Source organism: Diplotaxodon limnothrissa, linkage group LG1 (genome assembly GCF_057381915.1).
Source record: "Diplotaxodon limnothrissa isolate DT_005_m linkage group LG1, D_limnothrissa_male_GT1.1, whole genome shotgun sequence".
Taxonomy (NCBI): Eukaryota; Metazoa; Chordata; class Actinopteri; order Cichliformes; family Cichlidae; genus Diplotaxodon; species Diplotaxodon limnothrissa.
This window is the reverse complement of record NC_140596.1, coordinates 18822580-18841527: the sequence shown is the minus strand read 5'-3', so window position 1 is coordinate 18841527 and position 18948 is coordinate 18822580. Positions and strand designations below refer to the sequence as shown.

At 39.2% G+C, this 18948-nt stretch overlaps 1 protein-coding gene across 3 annotated transcripts in view; it reads left to right on the top strand.

Annotated features, from left to right (window-relative positions):
* The window catches only part of furina (furin (paired basic amino acid cleaving enzyme) a), an 84716-nt gene that overhangs the window by 25922 nt on the left and 39846 nt on the right, over nucleotides 1–18948 (top strand). For all 3 annotated transcript variants that reach the window (XM_085373149.1, XM_085373221.1, XM_085373076.1), the window contains exon 3: nucleotides 16670–16768. In XM_085373149.1, the coding sequence (XP_085229275.1) occupies nucleotides 16670–16768 (99 nt within the window). The remainder of the gene's footprint in view (nucleotides 1–16669; nucleotides 16769–18948) is intronic.

The window sequence follows — 18948 nt, the reverse complement described above, 5'->3', positions numbered from 1 at the left end:
CCTAATAATTCTGCACTCCCTGTATTAGCTGTGCCCAGTAAATGTACAATGCTTTAATGGTGATATGTGAGTATTTTGATTCGAATCTGATTAGTGTGCCAATAGTATCCACAGTACGACTCGATGCTGCTTAAGGTCACTGCTAGTATTCGGCGATTGTGTTATGTGCAGCTCTGTTGTTTTCACTCTCACCTGCTGTGAGTGAGATTGAGGAGGAGGTGCAGACAGAGCATGGCTCAGCATCTGTTCACGTTAGACGACTTGCAGTAATCCTCCTCCTAAGAGGAAACCGTCCTGCAGGTCCTCCTGAGAACGAAGAAAATTGTAAATTTTGGGTGATTTGTGTGTCCACTACAGAGGACATGAATGAATACGCTGAGGATATTTACCAGTGTGCTCTTTAGACCTGTGTCACACGCGTTGTGGACTTTTCTTATTGCGTTTATTGTGAGTTCTTTTTTTTTTTGTCCAAGTTGTGATTGCTGAAGAAAAGAACTTTGGCACTGATGGATAAAGTTACCGGGAATTTACTTGCCAGTTGAGTGCGTTGATGTTGGGAAAGACTCACTGACATAACTGACAATACCACAGTTGCAAGAAAACATCCTGAAAGATGTGAAAAGAGCCCCAGAGTACACGGCATCAGTGTTTCCTCTTTTTGCCTTATTGTGGATTGACAGGCATCCCAAGTCTGTAGAAATACTTTGGTAACCTTTTCCAACAGTATGATTCACTGACAGTTTAAAAGCTGGAAGTAGCTTTTGGGGCTGGAAAGTGAAGCCAATGTGGAAATGCCTTAAAGTTGTGTTCTTTTTAAAGGCCCATTGGCTTGTTTCCTCTGTGACCTCTGTAAACAATTTCCTAACAACTTTCTGATCTCAGTCACTAGTTTCAGGTCATATTGAGTACAATAAAGTTTATTTTGGAATTTATAATCCTAAGAGTTAGAAGGCAGGATTGCTCAGGATTTGCTCATCTGTGGTCAGTCGGTTGGTTATTGGCTAAAGATGTGCCAATCATAAGGGTACACTGAAAAGCCACAGTTCCTTTTGACAATGTCAGCTTTCAGTGGTAGACACTTTACACACATTTTGAGAGACCATATGGTCTGACAGTGAATTTAAGTGAGCAAGTAAATTATTCTTATAATTGCTTTTGGTAATTCATCTTGCACACACAGTTCTCTCTACTCAGTGTTGTGTTACTTAAACTGTATTGATGTTTGGCTTGACTTTGATGTTTCCTGTGCCAGGATTACACACAATATGCAAGGCAGTACACAGGCTTAATGTCTGTACACTCTCCACTCTATGGAACGAGTGCGTAATTGATATTATTTTTAAGCCACACCAAGTGCATCTTTATTTGACAGGGAGCTGAAATAAAGGCAGCCATGTCATATGAGTTTAATGATTCTTGACAAGGCAGTGACTGCTTTTCATTCTCATAATGTGGACACGAGTTGTTTTGCTCCATGGTGCTGTCTACTATGAATAATTCTGTTTTGTAAGTTCATTCAACATATCTTCCCTCGACTGCTGAATTATTCGCACCAGAACCTCTCGCCACAAGAACAGTTTCTTCCCCTCTGCTGTTGGACACATGAACAATAACCACATGACTGTCCCCGCCACTCACACATGACCCTACGCTGTGTCACTGCATCATCTCATGTCTGGCACTGATCACCACCTGCACTCATGTATATATCCTTCTACGTAGCACTCTTAATTCTTATTCTCATGTATATATCTCATGTATATCTCATGCACATATCTTTCTTTCTACATAGCACTTTAATTCTTATTGTTCTTATTGTTTGCACTGAAGCACCGCAGCAAATTCCTAATGTTGTAAACCTCAACATCTGGCAATAAACCCATTCTGATTCTGATTCTGATTCTGAAGAGTGTATTTGTTCATACTGCCTAGGGTAAGGAAATTATGAATAATTTTGTTGATTGACATTCACCCACATAAATGAACACATCAGTTTCATATTTGAGGAACAAAGAGGTGCAGCACGTATGGCAACAGTGGCGACTGCAGCAGGGCACAGCTGTGATTTCTATGTTGATGTGCTTTCCTACGATGATGATGATGATGATGGTTCATCATCAGCCATGGTGGCCCAGTTTCTCTGACAATCTGCTTGGAACTGATTTCACTTCTACTTTATTGCTGTTGACAGTATTTTCACTCGGGCTTATCGTAAATAAGACTACCGTGCTAATCATCATTTGCTCATTACACCCAGCGTGTGCGTAGTACTCCGCTTAGTCTTCTGATTTATTCGCTTATCAGCTCAGCTTCTATGTTGCTAACCGAAACGTGAAGGTCACCTGTGGAGTTTTTGTTCAACTTTTTTTTTTTTTTTTTTTTTTTTTAAGTTTTATTAAACAGCTTATCTGCCAGCTAAGTTTATTTTTGCCTTCTTGCCACCTATTGATCAGCAAGAAATTGTGTAATGATGGGCAGGATTGTCTGTTGTGTCGCATCAAGACTTCTCCTCCCCATAAACTGGACCAGTGCTCAGATGCTCGGGCTACAACTATGTCGGCTGCTTGGAGGTAACATCCCATTTTAAAGACTTGCAAATTCCTCATAATGAGGTTGGAGGGATGCTGCCGGTATAATCTCCTGGGTTTATAGCTGGAAAAGCCTGGCTCATATCCCTTTGGGTGCCCACACATTTTTACTTTCACTTCTACTCGTTGTTAGAGCTTGACCAGTTTAACTGCAGACTGATATTATCAGCCAATATTGGGTGTTTGGTAATATATCATGTTGGCATTTATAATGGACAGTAGATTAAAACTAGAAAAATTTGCATTTCCTGTGAAAATGCTGTGTGGATGCCTTAACGCTGAAGATGTCTGCTGAAAAAAGCTGAAAAAGTATGAAGTTGAAAAAAAATGTTGCCCTGAGCAGGATTCGAACCTGGCCCTTCTGGTCTCAAGGCAGCTACTCATCTCACAGCACCAACCTCATTCTCACAAAGAAGAGGTGGAGAGACTGACAATTCTGCTGAAATGAGCAGAAGCTGCTGAGAATTGTGCTGATAAGAGGTGAAACTGCTGAAAATTTTGCAGAAGAGGTGAATAAGCAGAATTTGGGCAGAAAAGAGGTGAAAATTCTGCTGAAAAGAGTTGAATGAGCAGAATTCTGCTGAAAAGAGGTTTTTGCTGAAAACAGCTGAAAAAGCTGGTATTTGTGCTGAAAAGTGGTGAAAAAGCTGAAATTTGTGTTGAAAAGAGTTAAAAAAGTCTAACTGTTAACTGAAAGAAATGTTGACATAAGCGGGATTTGAACCCGGGCCTCCCAGTCTGAGAACGGATGCTCATCTCACTACGGCATCCACACAATAAGTAAAGAGAAGATGTGGAGGGTGTTGGCTTTCAACAGTGTTATGAGTGTTTAGAGCACCACAACAGAAGCCAACTTGGCCAGAGTAAACGAGTAAATAACGTAACAAATGTTAGGGAATCTGTTTCATGCATCTAAAAGGGGAAAAAATAATGGCTAATATATCATCGGGTTACTAGATTTTTAAATCTGCAGTCTGTAAGTTTACTGATTAGCTGTAGCAGTAAAGACAACTTGGTAAGGTTTAGGAAGTACATACAACTTTGTGTAGGGCAGCATGGTGGTTAGCACTGTTCCCTCAAAAAAGAAGGTCCTGTGTTAACATTCACTCTCTGGCCTTTGTGTGGAGTTTGCATAATTTCTCTGGGTACTCTGCCTTCCTCCCATAGTCCAAAAACATGCAGTTAGTCAGGTTAGGGTAATTGGTGAATCTAAAATTGCCCATAGGTGTGAATGAAAGTATGAATGGTGCTGTCAAGGTAGGCCTGGTGACCTGTCAAGTAGGGGTGGGGGAAAAAAATCCATACTGTGTAGTATCGTGATATTTTGTTTGCTAATAATGTATCGATACAAGGACAGCAGAAATCGATATTTTGTTACAAAAAAAGTTTTTGTGGAATGGAACATGATCAGCTCCTTTTTCTGAGCAAGAATCCTGACATTCCTTCACTGTCCAAATGTGTTTAACTTGTTTTTTGGCAGCAATAAACATGACAGTTTACTTATTTTAATTTAAGACATGTTTTATTTTAATTAAGTTTAAAACTTTTTTATTTAATGTAAAATTATATTTTGTTTTAATTTACTTTCAAATTCTTCAGTTGCTGAAGGGGCTGCATAGTTTTCATAAATTGCATAGTTCAGAATAGCTATAATTGTACCAGATGGTTGCATTCAGTTAAGTTGGGCTAGACTGTAATACAAACCGTTCAGTTTGTCAACAATAAAACTGACTGAAATGAGAGAAAGACTGAGTGTGAGACTTTGATATTAGATAAAATGAATATTGATAAAGTTTACCTTTATGTACAGAATCTGAATATCGCAAAATATTTTTAAAAATTGCAATAATATCGTATCGTGGGATGTATGGTGATTCCCACCTCTACTGTCAAGGTATAGGCTCTTGCTCGAAGTTGAAGAAAACTGATGAATATACAATTCTTGGGGTATTTAAAAAGATTTCGGATCAACCCATTACCAAGTGTGACTTCTTGTGTATAAAAGTCACCTGTTTTGACACAATGATGCCCCAAGGATAGGAATGGTGAGGTGACTGAGAACGCTAAAACCCTGTCCTTGTTGCACATCATTTTTGGAGGTAACACTCTAATCCACGGGTCTCGAACTCCAGTCCTCGAGGGCCGCTGTCCTGAAGCTTTTCCATGTGTCCCTGTTGCAACACGCCTGAGTAAAATGAGTAAAATTAGCAAGAGTATAGAACTTGACTGCATGCTGAAGTGGCAACCCCTAACCCTATTCAAGTAAATTTAAGTTAATGTAAGTGTTTGGAAAAATATACTTCTAAAAGTACTTTTATTGCACCATGTTCATTCACTCATGAGCTGCTGTAACATGAATCCAGTGGCTGAATCACCACCTCAGCATGCAGTCACATTCTATAGAGTCTTGCTAATGACCTACTAAGTGTATTCAGGCGTGTTGCAACAGGGACGCATGGAAAAGCTTCAGGACAGCGGCCCTCGAGGACTGGAGTTCGAGACCCCTGCTCTAATCTGTTTACAAGTGAGTAAATTTAATTGGGAATCTACATTTTTCTTGTTTCTATGTCCCTTCTGATCTATAAACCTTTTAATGGATGTCATCCAACTCACCTTTGGATATTGAATCGATGGGGATGTTTGTGTCGTATGCTGTGATGTGACAGATTTGTTCTTTGCAAACTGGAAGATGCACAATAAAGTTGACTGGATGTGACTTAGGTTATGCTTATACTTAACTATTCTAACTAGATGTGGGGGGGGGGAACAAATCTTCTTTGAAAGTCAAATCTCAGAAGTCGATGCGTTGAACTGTGATTATTAATCTTCTTTTGAATGTATTTGAATATAAAAGACATCCCAAAAATTCCTTAGAAGAGCCAGCCAGCCATTATCCGCTACATAAAACCTAAGTGTAAAATGCTTTCCCTGTACTATCTACTTTAAAGATGACTGAGATATTCGGGGAAATGATCCTTTACTTACAGGATGTCCTTTGGTTTCTTACAACAGATAAATATCAAAAGTGCTTTCAGAAATGGTCCGTGGCTTTTTCCTGGTACCGTTCACAGTTGCGATGCAGTTCATTTATGGGAAACTTTGATATCAGTGCAGAGCTTAAGATTTTTTTTTTATTTTTTTATTTTTATTTTTTTTAATCTCTTGCAGATAGCTAGAAAGTGGGTGTGCCTGTAATATGCATTTATGCACTGCTGCTGATGAGCCTCACTATGCCTCATTTAGACTGTTCAGTTACTTGGAAGCAGTTTTCTGAAGAAATATTTCACTGTGTGTGTGTGTGTGTGTGTGTGTGTGTGTGTGTGTGTGTGTGTGTGTGTGTGTGTGTGTGTGTTTTGGCACATATGTGTGAGTAGTCGCCGGAACACTTTGTGGCACCATCAATTTCTTGCCTATTGCTGCACGTTTATCTGTGAAATTGATGTTGAAATAAATTTAAGCTAAAGGGATGAAAGATGTGAGTGCATGTGTGTAGTGGCCCATAAGGCACCAGGTGCCCATTACTGATGAGGAAGACTTTCCCCCCAAATTAGCACCTTTACTGTAACATCATAAAAGCACAAAGCCCCAGCGTGTAGTCTTTCCTCAAGCAAGACAATGGCAGTACAGATAAGTAATGACTGATGAGACGGCTATTCAGCCTGAAATATGTGCTCAACATTTTTATTTATTTATTTTTTTAAATCATGAATGTTTGCAAAGCATGCCATATCAAATGCACAGCGGTTGTGTCTAGTTTGGGTGATGTTTTGAAAAGCCCTGCTGCACTTAAAAATAACACCACATTACTTGTGGATGAATTCCAGTGTGCATAATCCCTTTCCTTACTCACCTAGGCTGTTCTTATTTTGGCAAACCAAATACTTTATCACCTTCCCTTGCCCTTCTCGCCCCCTTAAAAGATACCAGATTGTCAAAACTGAATCTCAGTCTCCATGGAAGCAGCAGTAACAAACAGGCTTTAAGGGCTTCCCCCGTTCAAAATGTGTGCTGCGTCTTGTTTTGCGATCTTTCACCCGACTTCCCATATGGCGCATTGAGAAGTACTGAGTCAGTGACTGTTGTGGAATAACAGGGCGATCTCACACATGGACTAATGCATACAGCCTCGGGCCTTGGCAGCAGTATTTAATGCCAACACTGTGTAGCAGGATGTACTGGAATAAACAAACAAATAATGATTAAGGATATTCTGGGTGAATAATTTACTTGTTGTTCACACAATAGAGTCCAGACTAGTCAAAGATAACAGAACACTCAGAAAATGGTCAAAATGAGCCCAGTCTAATGAACAGTGTTAAATATTGTTCTTAGAAAGTCTGAGAGGAGCAACTCTTGAAGCTCTTTTCTGAGCTGATGAACACAATGACTGAGTTTGCCTCAGAAGTTAGCTGTTAGAGAGAGATGATCCTCTAACCTTAGAAAAACTGGAAAATATTTTAATGGTCGTCAACCCATGTCTTTACTTACTTACTTACTTATATATATAAAAAAAAATATACACACACACACTCTGAGGTGTCAGAACTCCTCATTAAGAGTACAGAGGTGGTCTTCAAAGCCCTAGAGTTTCCATATTGTGCTAAGGCCATCAAAAATAGCCAAGAAATGTTCTAACTTAAGGCAGTTTTCATTAAAGAAATGGCCTTCACCTCACAATTTCCCTCAAAGTCACTCTTAAAATGCAGCTGCTGTGCACCTTGGGGAGACCCTCATGACACTCCTTTAAATTGAAGTGCAGAGGGCTCAGCTACCTGTGGTGGTGTGGTAGGTGCAGAGACTAAAATGCTCAGTCCTCTGTGGAGGGAGAGGACAGTGATGGAAATGTTTTAGATGGAAATTAAGAGAGTGCAGCTTCCTCACATGGCCCCAGCGGTCCATCAGTGGTGGTTGGGGGAGAGCCTGTTTGGTATTACTGTCTTGCAGGAGTGCTCTATCTTTGCTCCGTGAGTTAAAAGGGGAGATAGAATTAGACTGCAGAATTAAATCTTATTAGCCCCTGTCCCACTGGCAATCACCTTTTGCACCATCTTCAGTGAGTGTGTGAGAGAGTCTGTGTGTGTGAGCAAGGAAGAGGGGAAGGTGGGAAGAAATTCAACAGCACTGTTAACTTCAGATTCAACTGTTAACTTCAGATTCAGTTGTTAAACTCCCCGTAAAGAACATCACCTCTGCATGTACATCATAAACTGACCTTAAAATAGGGAAATAAAAATAAAACAGAAACCAGGTGATGAGACCTACATTTCAGCCTAATCGTTTAATTCAGTGCGGTAATCTGACTCATTGCAGAATTAATATCAGCGCTCATGGTTATTCATCAGTGCATATTAATGGCATCCAATCCAAGATATATATTTTTTTGCACCCTGCTTTCATGTCTCCTTATATAATAGCTTTTATTCCAGCACTCCTGACAGGGGGCCTTTGGGGCTGAGAAGCAAACTACCTGCCAGTGAATTCATGGTGCATCTTCTGTTCTTCTCAGCACTGTCAGATTTGACTTTGTTCAGTGTTAAGGGGGGAAGAGAATCTTCATGAATGTGAAATGGTGCGACCTTTTTGAGAGCTGGGAAAACCCCCCAAAACATTTCACCCCATCATGCGGATTATTTTCTCCATTTCCTAAAAAGTGTACATTTGCTGCATGTAGAGTGCTATCAAGAATGTTTCAGGTAACCCAGACAAACCGCTACAACCATGTTGGGGCATTTTTCATACTGCATTAGAACATGGCCAGTTATCATATGAAAATGTTGCTGTTTCATAAGGCTAGATAATTTTGCAAAAAATGAAGGGGGAAAAAAATGGAAACGCATTTGTTTCCACAGTAATGACCATATGCAGTTTGTCATGTGGTTTGGCTCTGCTGCTTGCACAGAGTATTGTTTACTGTGGTAGGGAGCGTCGGGCACAATGAGCTTTATATATTCAAAAACAAGGCAAGCAGGATGGTGTGATTTATGCAGAGCTGCTTGTATACCTGTACAGCACAGCCTGCAAAGCGGCTCTCTACCAACTGCCTTATAACTGTGTTAATATGACTGTCACAACCAAATTATTTTGAAATAAGTGGCAATATCATTGAACTGCCGCTACATATATCGTCACAAACAACCAACTGTTAAGCTTAGCTGAACATTAACAAGTTATACAGCAATGTAGTAGCAGGAAAGAAATTTTGTTGTAATGATCCATTCTTTATAGCTGTAGTTCTTCAAAGAAACTGTAATACACAAGGCTGCACAGATGTCAAAATGTTTGAGGGACGAGGAAGGTATCAGCAGAACCAGTTACTTCCTGTTTTGGCAGCAGTGTTGTTGCTCACTGTTTTAGCACTGCAACCGGAATAAATGCTGTGTATCGCCTTTTGTCTTTCATGAACTTCGCAACCTTGAGCTCCAGTCTCTAAGTAATTATTTAGCCAGAATGCCACAACAGTGTATTTACACAATAACAGGATTATTATTTGTTTCTGCATAGAGATTTTGCAGACACCAATAAAGGTTTTAGTAAGAGGAAAATCACCACCGTTCTAAAACCAAAAGATTAAACCTGTTTTGTTCAGTATGATTTTGTTCACTCAAACCTACTTTTAATTTTTTTGTCTATTTGTGAAATAGACCAAAATAACCGCAAAAGATAGAAGTTTGCTGGAAAAGGGGGGCAAAATAGGAAGAACCCCGAAGCGCAAAATGACTCCCTGGTATCTTTTTGGTTTTAAAGAGCATCATTTTCTCCATTTAAACTGTTTTGGTCAGTTTTCTGTACTTTTTTTTTTTTTTTTTTTTTTTTTTTTTTTTTTAATACAGATTGAAAGCTCAGATTAGATTTGGTATTCCCTCGCAGTGTCAGAAGCAATCATACACTCTGCCCTCCCACTGATAGAATTGCCTCCCTTGTGATAAAAGCCTGCTTCCTCTCTGTCCCTCTCCAATTTCCTCCATCTCTGTATAGATGTCTTTCCTTTCCAGACACCCCCAGCCCCAATGCTCCCACCTCATCTCACACACACACACACACACACACACACACACACACACACACACACACACACACACACACACACACACACACACACACACACACCAGTGATGGATACAGTCCACTAATGAGGAAGAGCTCATCAAGGCATCTGCATGAGAGTTGTTGATGGGTTTAAAGAGATTATCTCTCAACTGTTAATACAAATCTAATGGGGCAATCTTTGATTTCCAGCAGGCTGATCATGAAAAGTAGTTTGTTTCCCAGCTGTAAGAGAGAGTGCACAATTGTCATTAGAGGTTCATCATGTTAGAAGTTCTACGAGCATAATCACACATGTGCCTTATTTTTATTTATTTTTTTAACATTATAGATATTTATTTCAGTATAGTTCTTTCAGTTAACAAGAAGGGACGTTTTCACATCAGCCAAGTTTTTCGATTAGTAATTTAGCATGTTTGCACTCTTCTAATTGAATCTTTTGTCCAGATTGAGGGAATTCTTTGCTCTGTTATTAACAATTAAAAGGATCAATGCAAGACGACTGCTCGAGTTAGACTATCACTTTATGCCTGCTTGGGACATTGTATTGCATTAGTGAACTGCTTTAAAAAAAAGTGTGCATGTATATATGCACTGTAGCTGCCTGGGAGGTGTTTACAGCAAAATAAATTAGACGTAATTTTAAATATTAATGAAAGTAAAATGTTACTGGGAGAGTAATGAACAATATTACAGTGCCACCACTGCTATCAGAATGAATACAAAAAAATGGGCTGTTGGACAAACGCGGATTTATTTTAGTCTGAATCATCTGCTGTGGATGATTCATATCTTGCACTTGCCTTTACCTTTGTGTTTCTTGTGAATACTGCTGGTTGTACATCAAAACCTTCAGTAGATGAATTTCCCAGTTCAGGAAATGGTGACGCGTGCATACTTCACTCTTTTTCTAAAGCACAATGAATATCAAGACCCTGTGGTTGGCAATGTTTCCTCACAGCAGGAAGGTCTTGGGTTCGAACTCAACAACTCATCGCATCAAAAACCATGCTATGGCAATGCTGCCTATCTGGACCCACAAAGCTCTTTTAAAAAGTCTGAATTATTTTTACTTGGTGGTTAAATAAAGGTTAATAATTGAAGGTATTTTTTTGCGGTCAGCCATCATCCAATGAACCTTGTTTCATTTCTGAGAATATTTTCATGAATGCGTATCTCAGACATTTTCCCTACAGCACCTGCTGGTTGTAGTTGTGCTCAGGATGAGCTAATTTTTAGCGTGTTATCTGACTTCATCCTGAGGACAGCTTTCAGTGTCTCACAGTAAGTCTTCAGTATTCAGCCAGAACATTCTGGCATTTTTTTTTTCTCCTTTCACTTTTTCAGACATTTGTTTTTAATGTGTGACCATGGAGACACTCGAGGAAACAATGTGATTCACAAATGGGGCTAAATACCTAAAGGTGTGTGTGTGTGTGTGTGTGTGTGTGTGTGTGTGTGTATACATACACATATATATCTCCATATATCATAACACGATTGCACAGATGGATTGGATTTCTACTGCTCAGATGTATTGGCTTTTCTATAATTGATTATGTTAGTCTGTACAAACTCAGTGCAGCTGGGACTTGGGGTGTTAGAGCAGCTGTGTATGTGTCTTGTCCTGCGCTTCTGACTTTACCTTCACAGCACCATAAAGACACTGCAAGGAGTTAGTCATCTGAGAACAGCATGCATCGACCCGTGAGCTACCAGCCCTGCAGCACTCCTGCAATGACACTGTAAACTTTTTACACGCTCATCCTCTCTATAAAGTTGAGGTTGTGCTGCAGTGGCCGAGATGCTGAGTCCGTCATTTCTGCAGGGACTCAATAAGAAAGGAGCATATAATGAGCTAATATTTCTTTGTTTTTTATTAAGTAATTTAGAAGGCAAACAATAGTTGCCTCTTTTGTTTTATTGCATTGTTATTATAGAGGCTTGCCATAAATTTAAGGTGCGAGAATCAGTATTTTATTTGACTGCATCAGTGTAAATATTATTTATTTTAGTCAAAAAAAATTGGCATTTACTGTGTAGTCAATGGTTAACAAGAAGTAAAAATGTGACGAGGATTTCAAGTATTGCATTACATTACTGAACAGAATCTGCCAACATCCACCTGCTGTGTTGCCAGCAGGTGGATGTAGGTGTTTGGGTTCATCAGAGGTCCCCAACTAGCCAACAAAAGCCAAGTGGCAGACCCCTGAGAAGGTTAATCATCTGCTAAAGGAGGGCATCCTGACCTTTTTGTTTTGCACATTAACCCATCCAGACACATAATACAAAATGAGCTTAATCATTAAATCATTAGCACTTAAACTTAGGCTCTCTTAACTCTGTGGGTCATTTTCTTTTCTTTCAAGTGTAGATATTGAAACTGCCTATATCAGCCTGTCCTCTGTACAGAAATGTCAATTCTGTATTTAATCCATTTTCTTTTTTTTGTTCAACATTAAATGAGCTAATCAGAGTTCTTCAAAACAGTTTGTGTAGACTGAATGGTCGACTGTGCCAAGAATTATAATCTCTGTTTACAGTATAAACAGAGCTGAGGAATGAGGGCGGTAGCTTGTTGAGAATGGATTGGTTGTTGATAAATAAGGTAGCTTGCTTTTACCTTGTAAGGCTTCATATGTTTAACAGTTTGTTCCAGTTTGTATTATATTAATTTAGACATTTTTTGTTTGTCAAATTACCCACTGCTTAATTTACAGCTCTTCAACAGAAAACAAAAAATGTTAAATTGAAGTTTGAAGCAAGTGTTGTTGTTTTTTTGTTTGTTTTGTTTGTTTTTGTTTTTTTGAGTAATTTTCTTTAACTTGTGCAAAATGTTTGCTGTCTGCATTTAGATCCTCATAGGATGGGTTAAAACTGGAGGCAGTTTATGCAAACACAGAGCACATACAAATCTTATACAAAACAGCCTTGTTGTGGCTAGGTTTCAAAACACTGTTCTTCCTGTGGGGCAACAGTGCCATTGAGCCATTGTGGTGATGATTTAGCTTGCGTTCTTATTAAGTAAATGCATAGCATAGTTGCCAAATAAAACTAAAGGTTAATGAGTAACTAGAGACGCCGTGTGCTAGGAAAATAATTAAGGGGGCAAACAATGAGGAGAGAACATGTAATGACTAAATGCGGTTTGGCAGAAACATAGACCAGCTGTGAAAGCCCATTTTTCAGGTGTGTGCGGGGAGCTCGGGTTGGTCTGTCTACTCTGTTGTTGTCTTTATTTTATTTCATTTATTTTATTTTTTTTAAGAAACAGTTTGTTATATCCAGCTGCCACTGTGGCCATCTGTGCCCTGTTCTGCCCATTCACCGCAGCGAGTAATTGGACTTCGGCCTCATTAAATAAACAAGTTGCTGAACTATTTTAGGATGATTACTTGTCCTATGAAAGTCTAATTTTTTTTCAATTTATCTCTGCTCACTGATGCACGAGCAAAATATGGTAATGTCCTACATTGTGATTCTCTTAAATCAAACGCAATCCAAATGAAAATGAAGTGTGGGGTGGTTTGATGTGTCCATAGTTGAACCACAATGATGGCTCCCCCTTGAATGGGATTTTCAAAAATCCACAGGCTCGATGTTCACAGCATCCGAAACTGTTTGCTATCGTCTTATTGCAGCCCCAAACCTCTTTCCCAATTTGTCTCCAGACATTGTTTGGCTCTTTGTAAAACATAATTGTGTCAACAGCCTCTGGAGATGAGATACCAAACCTTTCAATAAGTGCTTTGCCCAAAAGGTAAATTTGGCAGCTGAGGAGGGAGCCAACGTGCAAACAAAGCAGCAGACAGTAATTTTCCACTGTCTGTTACTATGCATATTAATGAGGTTGATGGATTAATGCCTCACTTTAGTAACAGGCCACTAGGTGAGCACTGGTTAAGTCTGTCGTGCTCCAGCGGTGCCCAGCTTATCGCATCAGAAGTTGTGGACCAGATCAGTTTTCCACGTGAGTGTCTTTGCTGTAAATGGCCCTTTCTCTCTCAGTGGAAAGCAGTTAAAACCCCACAGAAACAGTGTGATCCTGAGATAAATTGTTAAACACAAGCTCTTAAGATTTGTTGCTGATTGCCTGATGATGATGATTAAGCTGCAGGGTAGACATTTAACAGGACTGGAATGGATTTCCTTTGGTTAAGTGTGGGTGAGTGTATGTGTGCGCATACATTTGTAACAGTTGAGATGTTTTCAGGGGAATTGACCTTTTTGTCCCTGCTCGAGTATGTGTGTGCATGCAAGGTGTTTTTGTCCAAAAACTAATCACAGGCCAGATTGGCGTTCTTTTGTTTTTCCTTTTTTTGCAGGGAGGTTGGCATAACTTTGCAAATTTCCTAAAAATCTGATGACAAGATGCCTTAAAGTGAAATAATTATGACCTATGGAAATAAAAATTTCAGACACATATATTTAATTAAAAGGTTTCCCAAGTTGGATAACAGTGACTTTTTCTTTTGTTTTGTTTTTAACCTTGTTTATCTTCTTTGACCATCATTGCAATGAGTTTCAATTATTCCATTCAGCCAGTCTTTTCACTGATGTTGGTGTTATTTAAGGTTGCTTAATGAATCCTGCCACTCTTTGCCCATGTCTTTGATCAGTGTCCAGCCTCCCAGGCTCTTATCTTGGCAAACACAATGGACACGCTACCTGCTTTCATTCTTTTATTCAGAAAAGGGTTGGTTGGCTCGGCTAATGCCTTTTGGTTGTCAGTGTTCTCTCCGCTTTTATATCCAGACTTGTTCTTTAATGATTTTTGCACACAGAGACTTGTGGTTTTGGTAGTCCCACCTCTGAGCTAAATATCACTGTAAAGTGTGTCCTCCCTCTCGCTTATTGCCTCCCTATTGTCCTTTGGTTTTTGTGTGCAGGAGCTTTTTGCGTCAGCCAGGCTGAATTGGCCTGTTTACTGTGATTAAATGGGAGCAGAGGAGGTTGGTAGGCTGAGCCGTATCTGTTTTAGAGTTGAGGAGTGTTGCACTACCTTAGCTCAACACCAATCTCTACTGGGACACACAACACACACAAAAAAATGTGTAAGTATGTTTTAGTTAACGGTTCAGAATATAAAGAAGCCGAATGAGAACCAAAAGCAGGACTCCAGCAGAATGAGCAGTTGAACTGAATTTGTTGTACAGTACCATTGCCAGGATGAGCATGAGGAAGGAAACTGCTTAAGGTGGAGCGAGCAGGAAGGAGAGCGTAGCTGGCCCTTGAGCTTATGAGTGGATGTGGAAGAGGGGGCAGGGCTGGCAGGCTTGGTAGCACAAGAAAAAAACTGAACTAGAAGCTGTCCGTTGTATTTGGAACACATTGGCTAACTGCACAATGTGTGAGATAATCGAGTGAAGAGCCGGAATGTATCCAGCCGGAGGTTGATTAGTGGATCAGTGCAAGAGTGTGCAAGTGGCAGCTGGAGAGAAATCACACAAATGCCGAGCGGGAACAAGCAGGGAAACTGAGGAGAAACATAAGGAAGGGGAAAATCAGCTGCTACTCAATACATTTTTTGATTGTTTGATTAGTTGGAACATAAATGGGTATTTTTTTTCCTCCAAAACTCATTGGTAATTTTTGCTCTAACTGATGAGTACATTTGCTTTAATAATTGATCAGAAAGTCAAAACACCAGTAGAGAACTAGTACAAAAGCAAGCTAAACCTCCCCCTTGAGTCAGTTTCTTTTTATTGAAAGATGATTTAAATTGGTAATGGACTATAAAATTGGATTCAGTGTCAATTAATTTATTTTTGGGATGTGTAGATTCTCACCATTAATTCATTTAGTTAGTTTATTTAGTCATCACTCATTAGACTGTATCAACAGTCCATGTAGCGCGCAGTGACTAACGGGCTCAGGCAGACACATTGATTATATATGGTTGTTCTCCACTCCTAATTAAGGCTACCCATCAACATTTTTAACACTCAAAACTGGCTTTGGAAATCCTTCTTTGAAAACAAAAAGTCAAACTAAACTTTAAAAAAAAAAAAAGCTTAATTACAGGCACCGCCTCATTACCACCACCCGAGAACATTTTACTTTCATTACTAAATATAACCCTTTTTAAAAAATGTTTAATTGCATTGTTTCTATAACATACTGAATCGTTTCATAATGCGGGGCTTTGAAAACAAGGATCAGTGTGATAATGGGTTATTATAGTGTTTTTTTTTTTCTTCTTCTTTTCTTTCTTTTTTTTTTTTTTAAATATATACCTTTTTAAAAAAATAAAGTAAAACAAAGCCACCATGTTTCTTTCCCTCTGAAACTGCTCTGCTGTGATGTAAAGTGTTTTTCATTTGCTTAGACAACTTGTTCTCCCAAGTGTGCTGCTGCTCAATATTAATAACCTAGGTTCATACTGTATTAATGGACTGATTACAGAGGAATATGGGTCACGTATAGGATTTCCCAATGAGTAATGTGTAAGTCAAGTTTGTGGTACCATGAGTGGGGTGCGGTAGGTTTACACAAACAATGCGAGTACATCGTGTCATGCATTGCTGGCAGCCCATTAGCCTAATTAGGTGCCGCAAAATGTGGAGAGAAATGGTTGCAAAGATGGGAGAGATAAGCCAGGCCAAAATGGGTTTATAGATGGACTGTAGTAAATAGAAACATGTTGTTTTTTTGTTTTTTTTTGTTTTGTTTTTTTTAAATCATCTTTTATGTTGCATTTTTCTTTAAGAATTTTATGTAACCACGTGTACTCTTTATATGAGCATATGTTTATATTTATGAAATATTTCTATAACTGGTCTGAAGGTCATACCAATACCTGTGTATTTTATAAATTAACTGCCAGCTGCGTGTTGCCTGACTTTGCACTGGCTCTGTACACACAGTTGTGATCTTCCTGAAAATATTGATTTATTGGTCGAGAATATGAAAGGATAGAGACTACAGTGATTTCATACTTTATTGAACCTATTATCATATGAAGAGCTGTTATCAGACTACAGAGAGACTTAAATGGCTCTGATGTGATAATGGATCATATCTCCTCATCTCTGCAGGTATTTGGCGATTATTATCACTTTCGGCATCGCACAGTGGTGAAGAGATCACTGTCGGATCACAGGGGGACGCACGTCCGTCTACTAAACGATCCCAAGGTAAGACATTTGTTTTTGGTGCTAAAGTCATGCATGCAAAGGAAGTCTGTTGGTTTCTAATGTAATGGTGACTGACTAGGTGTGAAGTGTTGAAACTGCTGCTTTATGCTAGAGCGCTCTTTGTGTGATGGATTTTTGCAGTGTTGGGGTTTATTTTTTGGCATTTTGGAAGAACTTTGTAGTGAATCGGGCTTTAGAATTGTGTTTGACCTAGTAAACCGCACTCTCTGGGCTCCTTTTAAAGCTTATAAATCCTACTTTGGATGTAGTTTTTTTTTTAAAATTTATTTATTTATTTATTTTCAAATATAAAGCCATCTCTTAAAATCATTTGCTGTGGGTTGTCATCTAAAATGTCAGAAATGGGGGAACATAAACTCTTGCTAAGTTCATAAGAACATAAACAGATAAACAAATGCTTTTAAGACAAACACAAATATTACACTAGTTTTATTTCCATACACAAACCTAAATAATGGCACTGGTGCTTTTGTTTGTTTGTTTTTTAATAAGATTAGTGCCTTGTGTGGGCTCACCAACCATTTTGTTAGGTACATCTCTTCAACTGCTTGTTCATACAAATACCTAATCAGAAAGTCCAATGGCAACAACTCGGTGCATTTAGTCATGTCGGTACGATCAAGACAAAGGTTAAACTGAGCGTCATAATGAGGGAGAAAATTCATTTAAGTGACTTTTGGATCATTGTTGGTGTCAGTCAGGCCAGTCTGACTATTTCAGAAAGGCTGGGATTTTCCCACACAACCGAAAGAGAATCACATCTGCTGGCGTGAACAAACTGTGCTTTGGTGTCAATTTCGGTTGGTTTTGCACATTGATTTTGTCTAACCTCAGAAACGTTTCCAGCAACCTTGTTGAAACGATGCTATGAAGAATTAAAGCAGTTCCGTAGGCAAACCACTGTGTACCAAATAATAAAGTAGCTGTTCAGTGTACATGGGCTGGGATAATGGGGAAGAAACGTGTTTAACATATTGAACAATTAGGTTGATAAAACGGATGACAACCCCATTATGTTGTGCAGGCAGATTTTCTTGCATTTTATTACCATATGTTCAATATTAAAGTCATTCTGTTTTTATTGTTTGGCATTGTAATAATAATCTAACTTAAAAAAAATGTAAGAGATCTTTATTCTGGTTCTGGTTTGTCAGTCCAAACAATTTCCTCTCCCCCCCCCCCCCTTTTTTTTTTTTTTTTTTCTCCCTCATTTACTCAAGGGCTTGGAAGGTGAACATGCACTTCTCTATCGACCTGATTCTTCCTCCTCCTTAACTGATGTAATTTGTAAATTCACATGTCTGTGTTTTCTTGCTTTTTTTGTAGGAGTTTGAGGTTAGTGTGAAAATGAGTCAGTGTCCTACCCCCCACTGGAAGGGACAAAGGGAAGGGTGTGAAATTAGCATTCATGGCTGTGGGAAAGCAAGTGAGAAAGAGAATGTTTGAAGGATTGTTTTTAATGCTTCTAAATAAAAGAAAATCGTTCATTTTGAAAATAGACACTTAAAACTAGAGATGGACCAATCCGATATTACGTATCAGTCCGATACTGACCTAAATTACTGGATCGGATATCGGAGAGAAATAAAAAATGTAATCTGATCCGAAGTATCACAAAATCACCTCACAAAACACGTTACTTGGCGTATCCCAGATCGGTGCATCGGAGCAGTAAGTGTCACGTGATAGAGCGGCTGTTGGCGGTCTGTTGGAGCATTTGGAGCCTCGCTACATGCTTCCTAACCGCGGCAATTCATCTTGGCGAAAACGGTCCCAGAGAAGTAAAGCAAGTGTGTAAGTTCATCCCTGAATGTTTGCATAGTATTTCCACGTTAAGCTTAACAACTGATATATTGAGCCACAGCTAGACTGGCCATTGGAGTTCCATATTGAGGTGAAAAGGAAGCGATTTGTCCCGTACTTCAGCTAGAATTAAGACACAAAGCTGGAGTTATTCTGTCTTTGCTGTGCAGTTGCATCTACTTCTCTCATTCACTCCTCCTTCCTCTCCTGTTATTACTTCAAACATGAAACTGATCAATGATCAGCTGATCGGCTCTTCTGCCGCAAGTCCCGTCTCTTGTTTGTTTATCACAAACAAGAGACGTTTATCACCCATTTTATCACCCATTTTGCACCAGAAAGAGTAGAACAGCGTA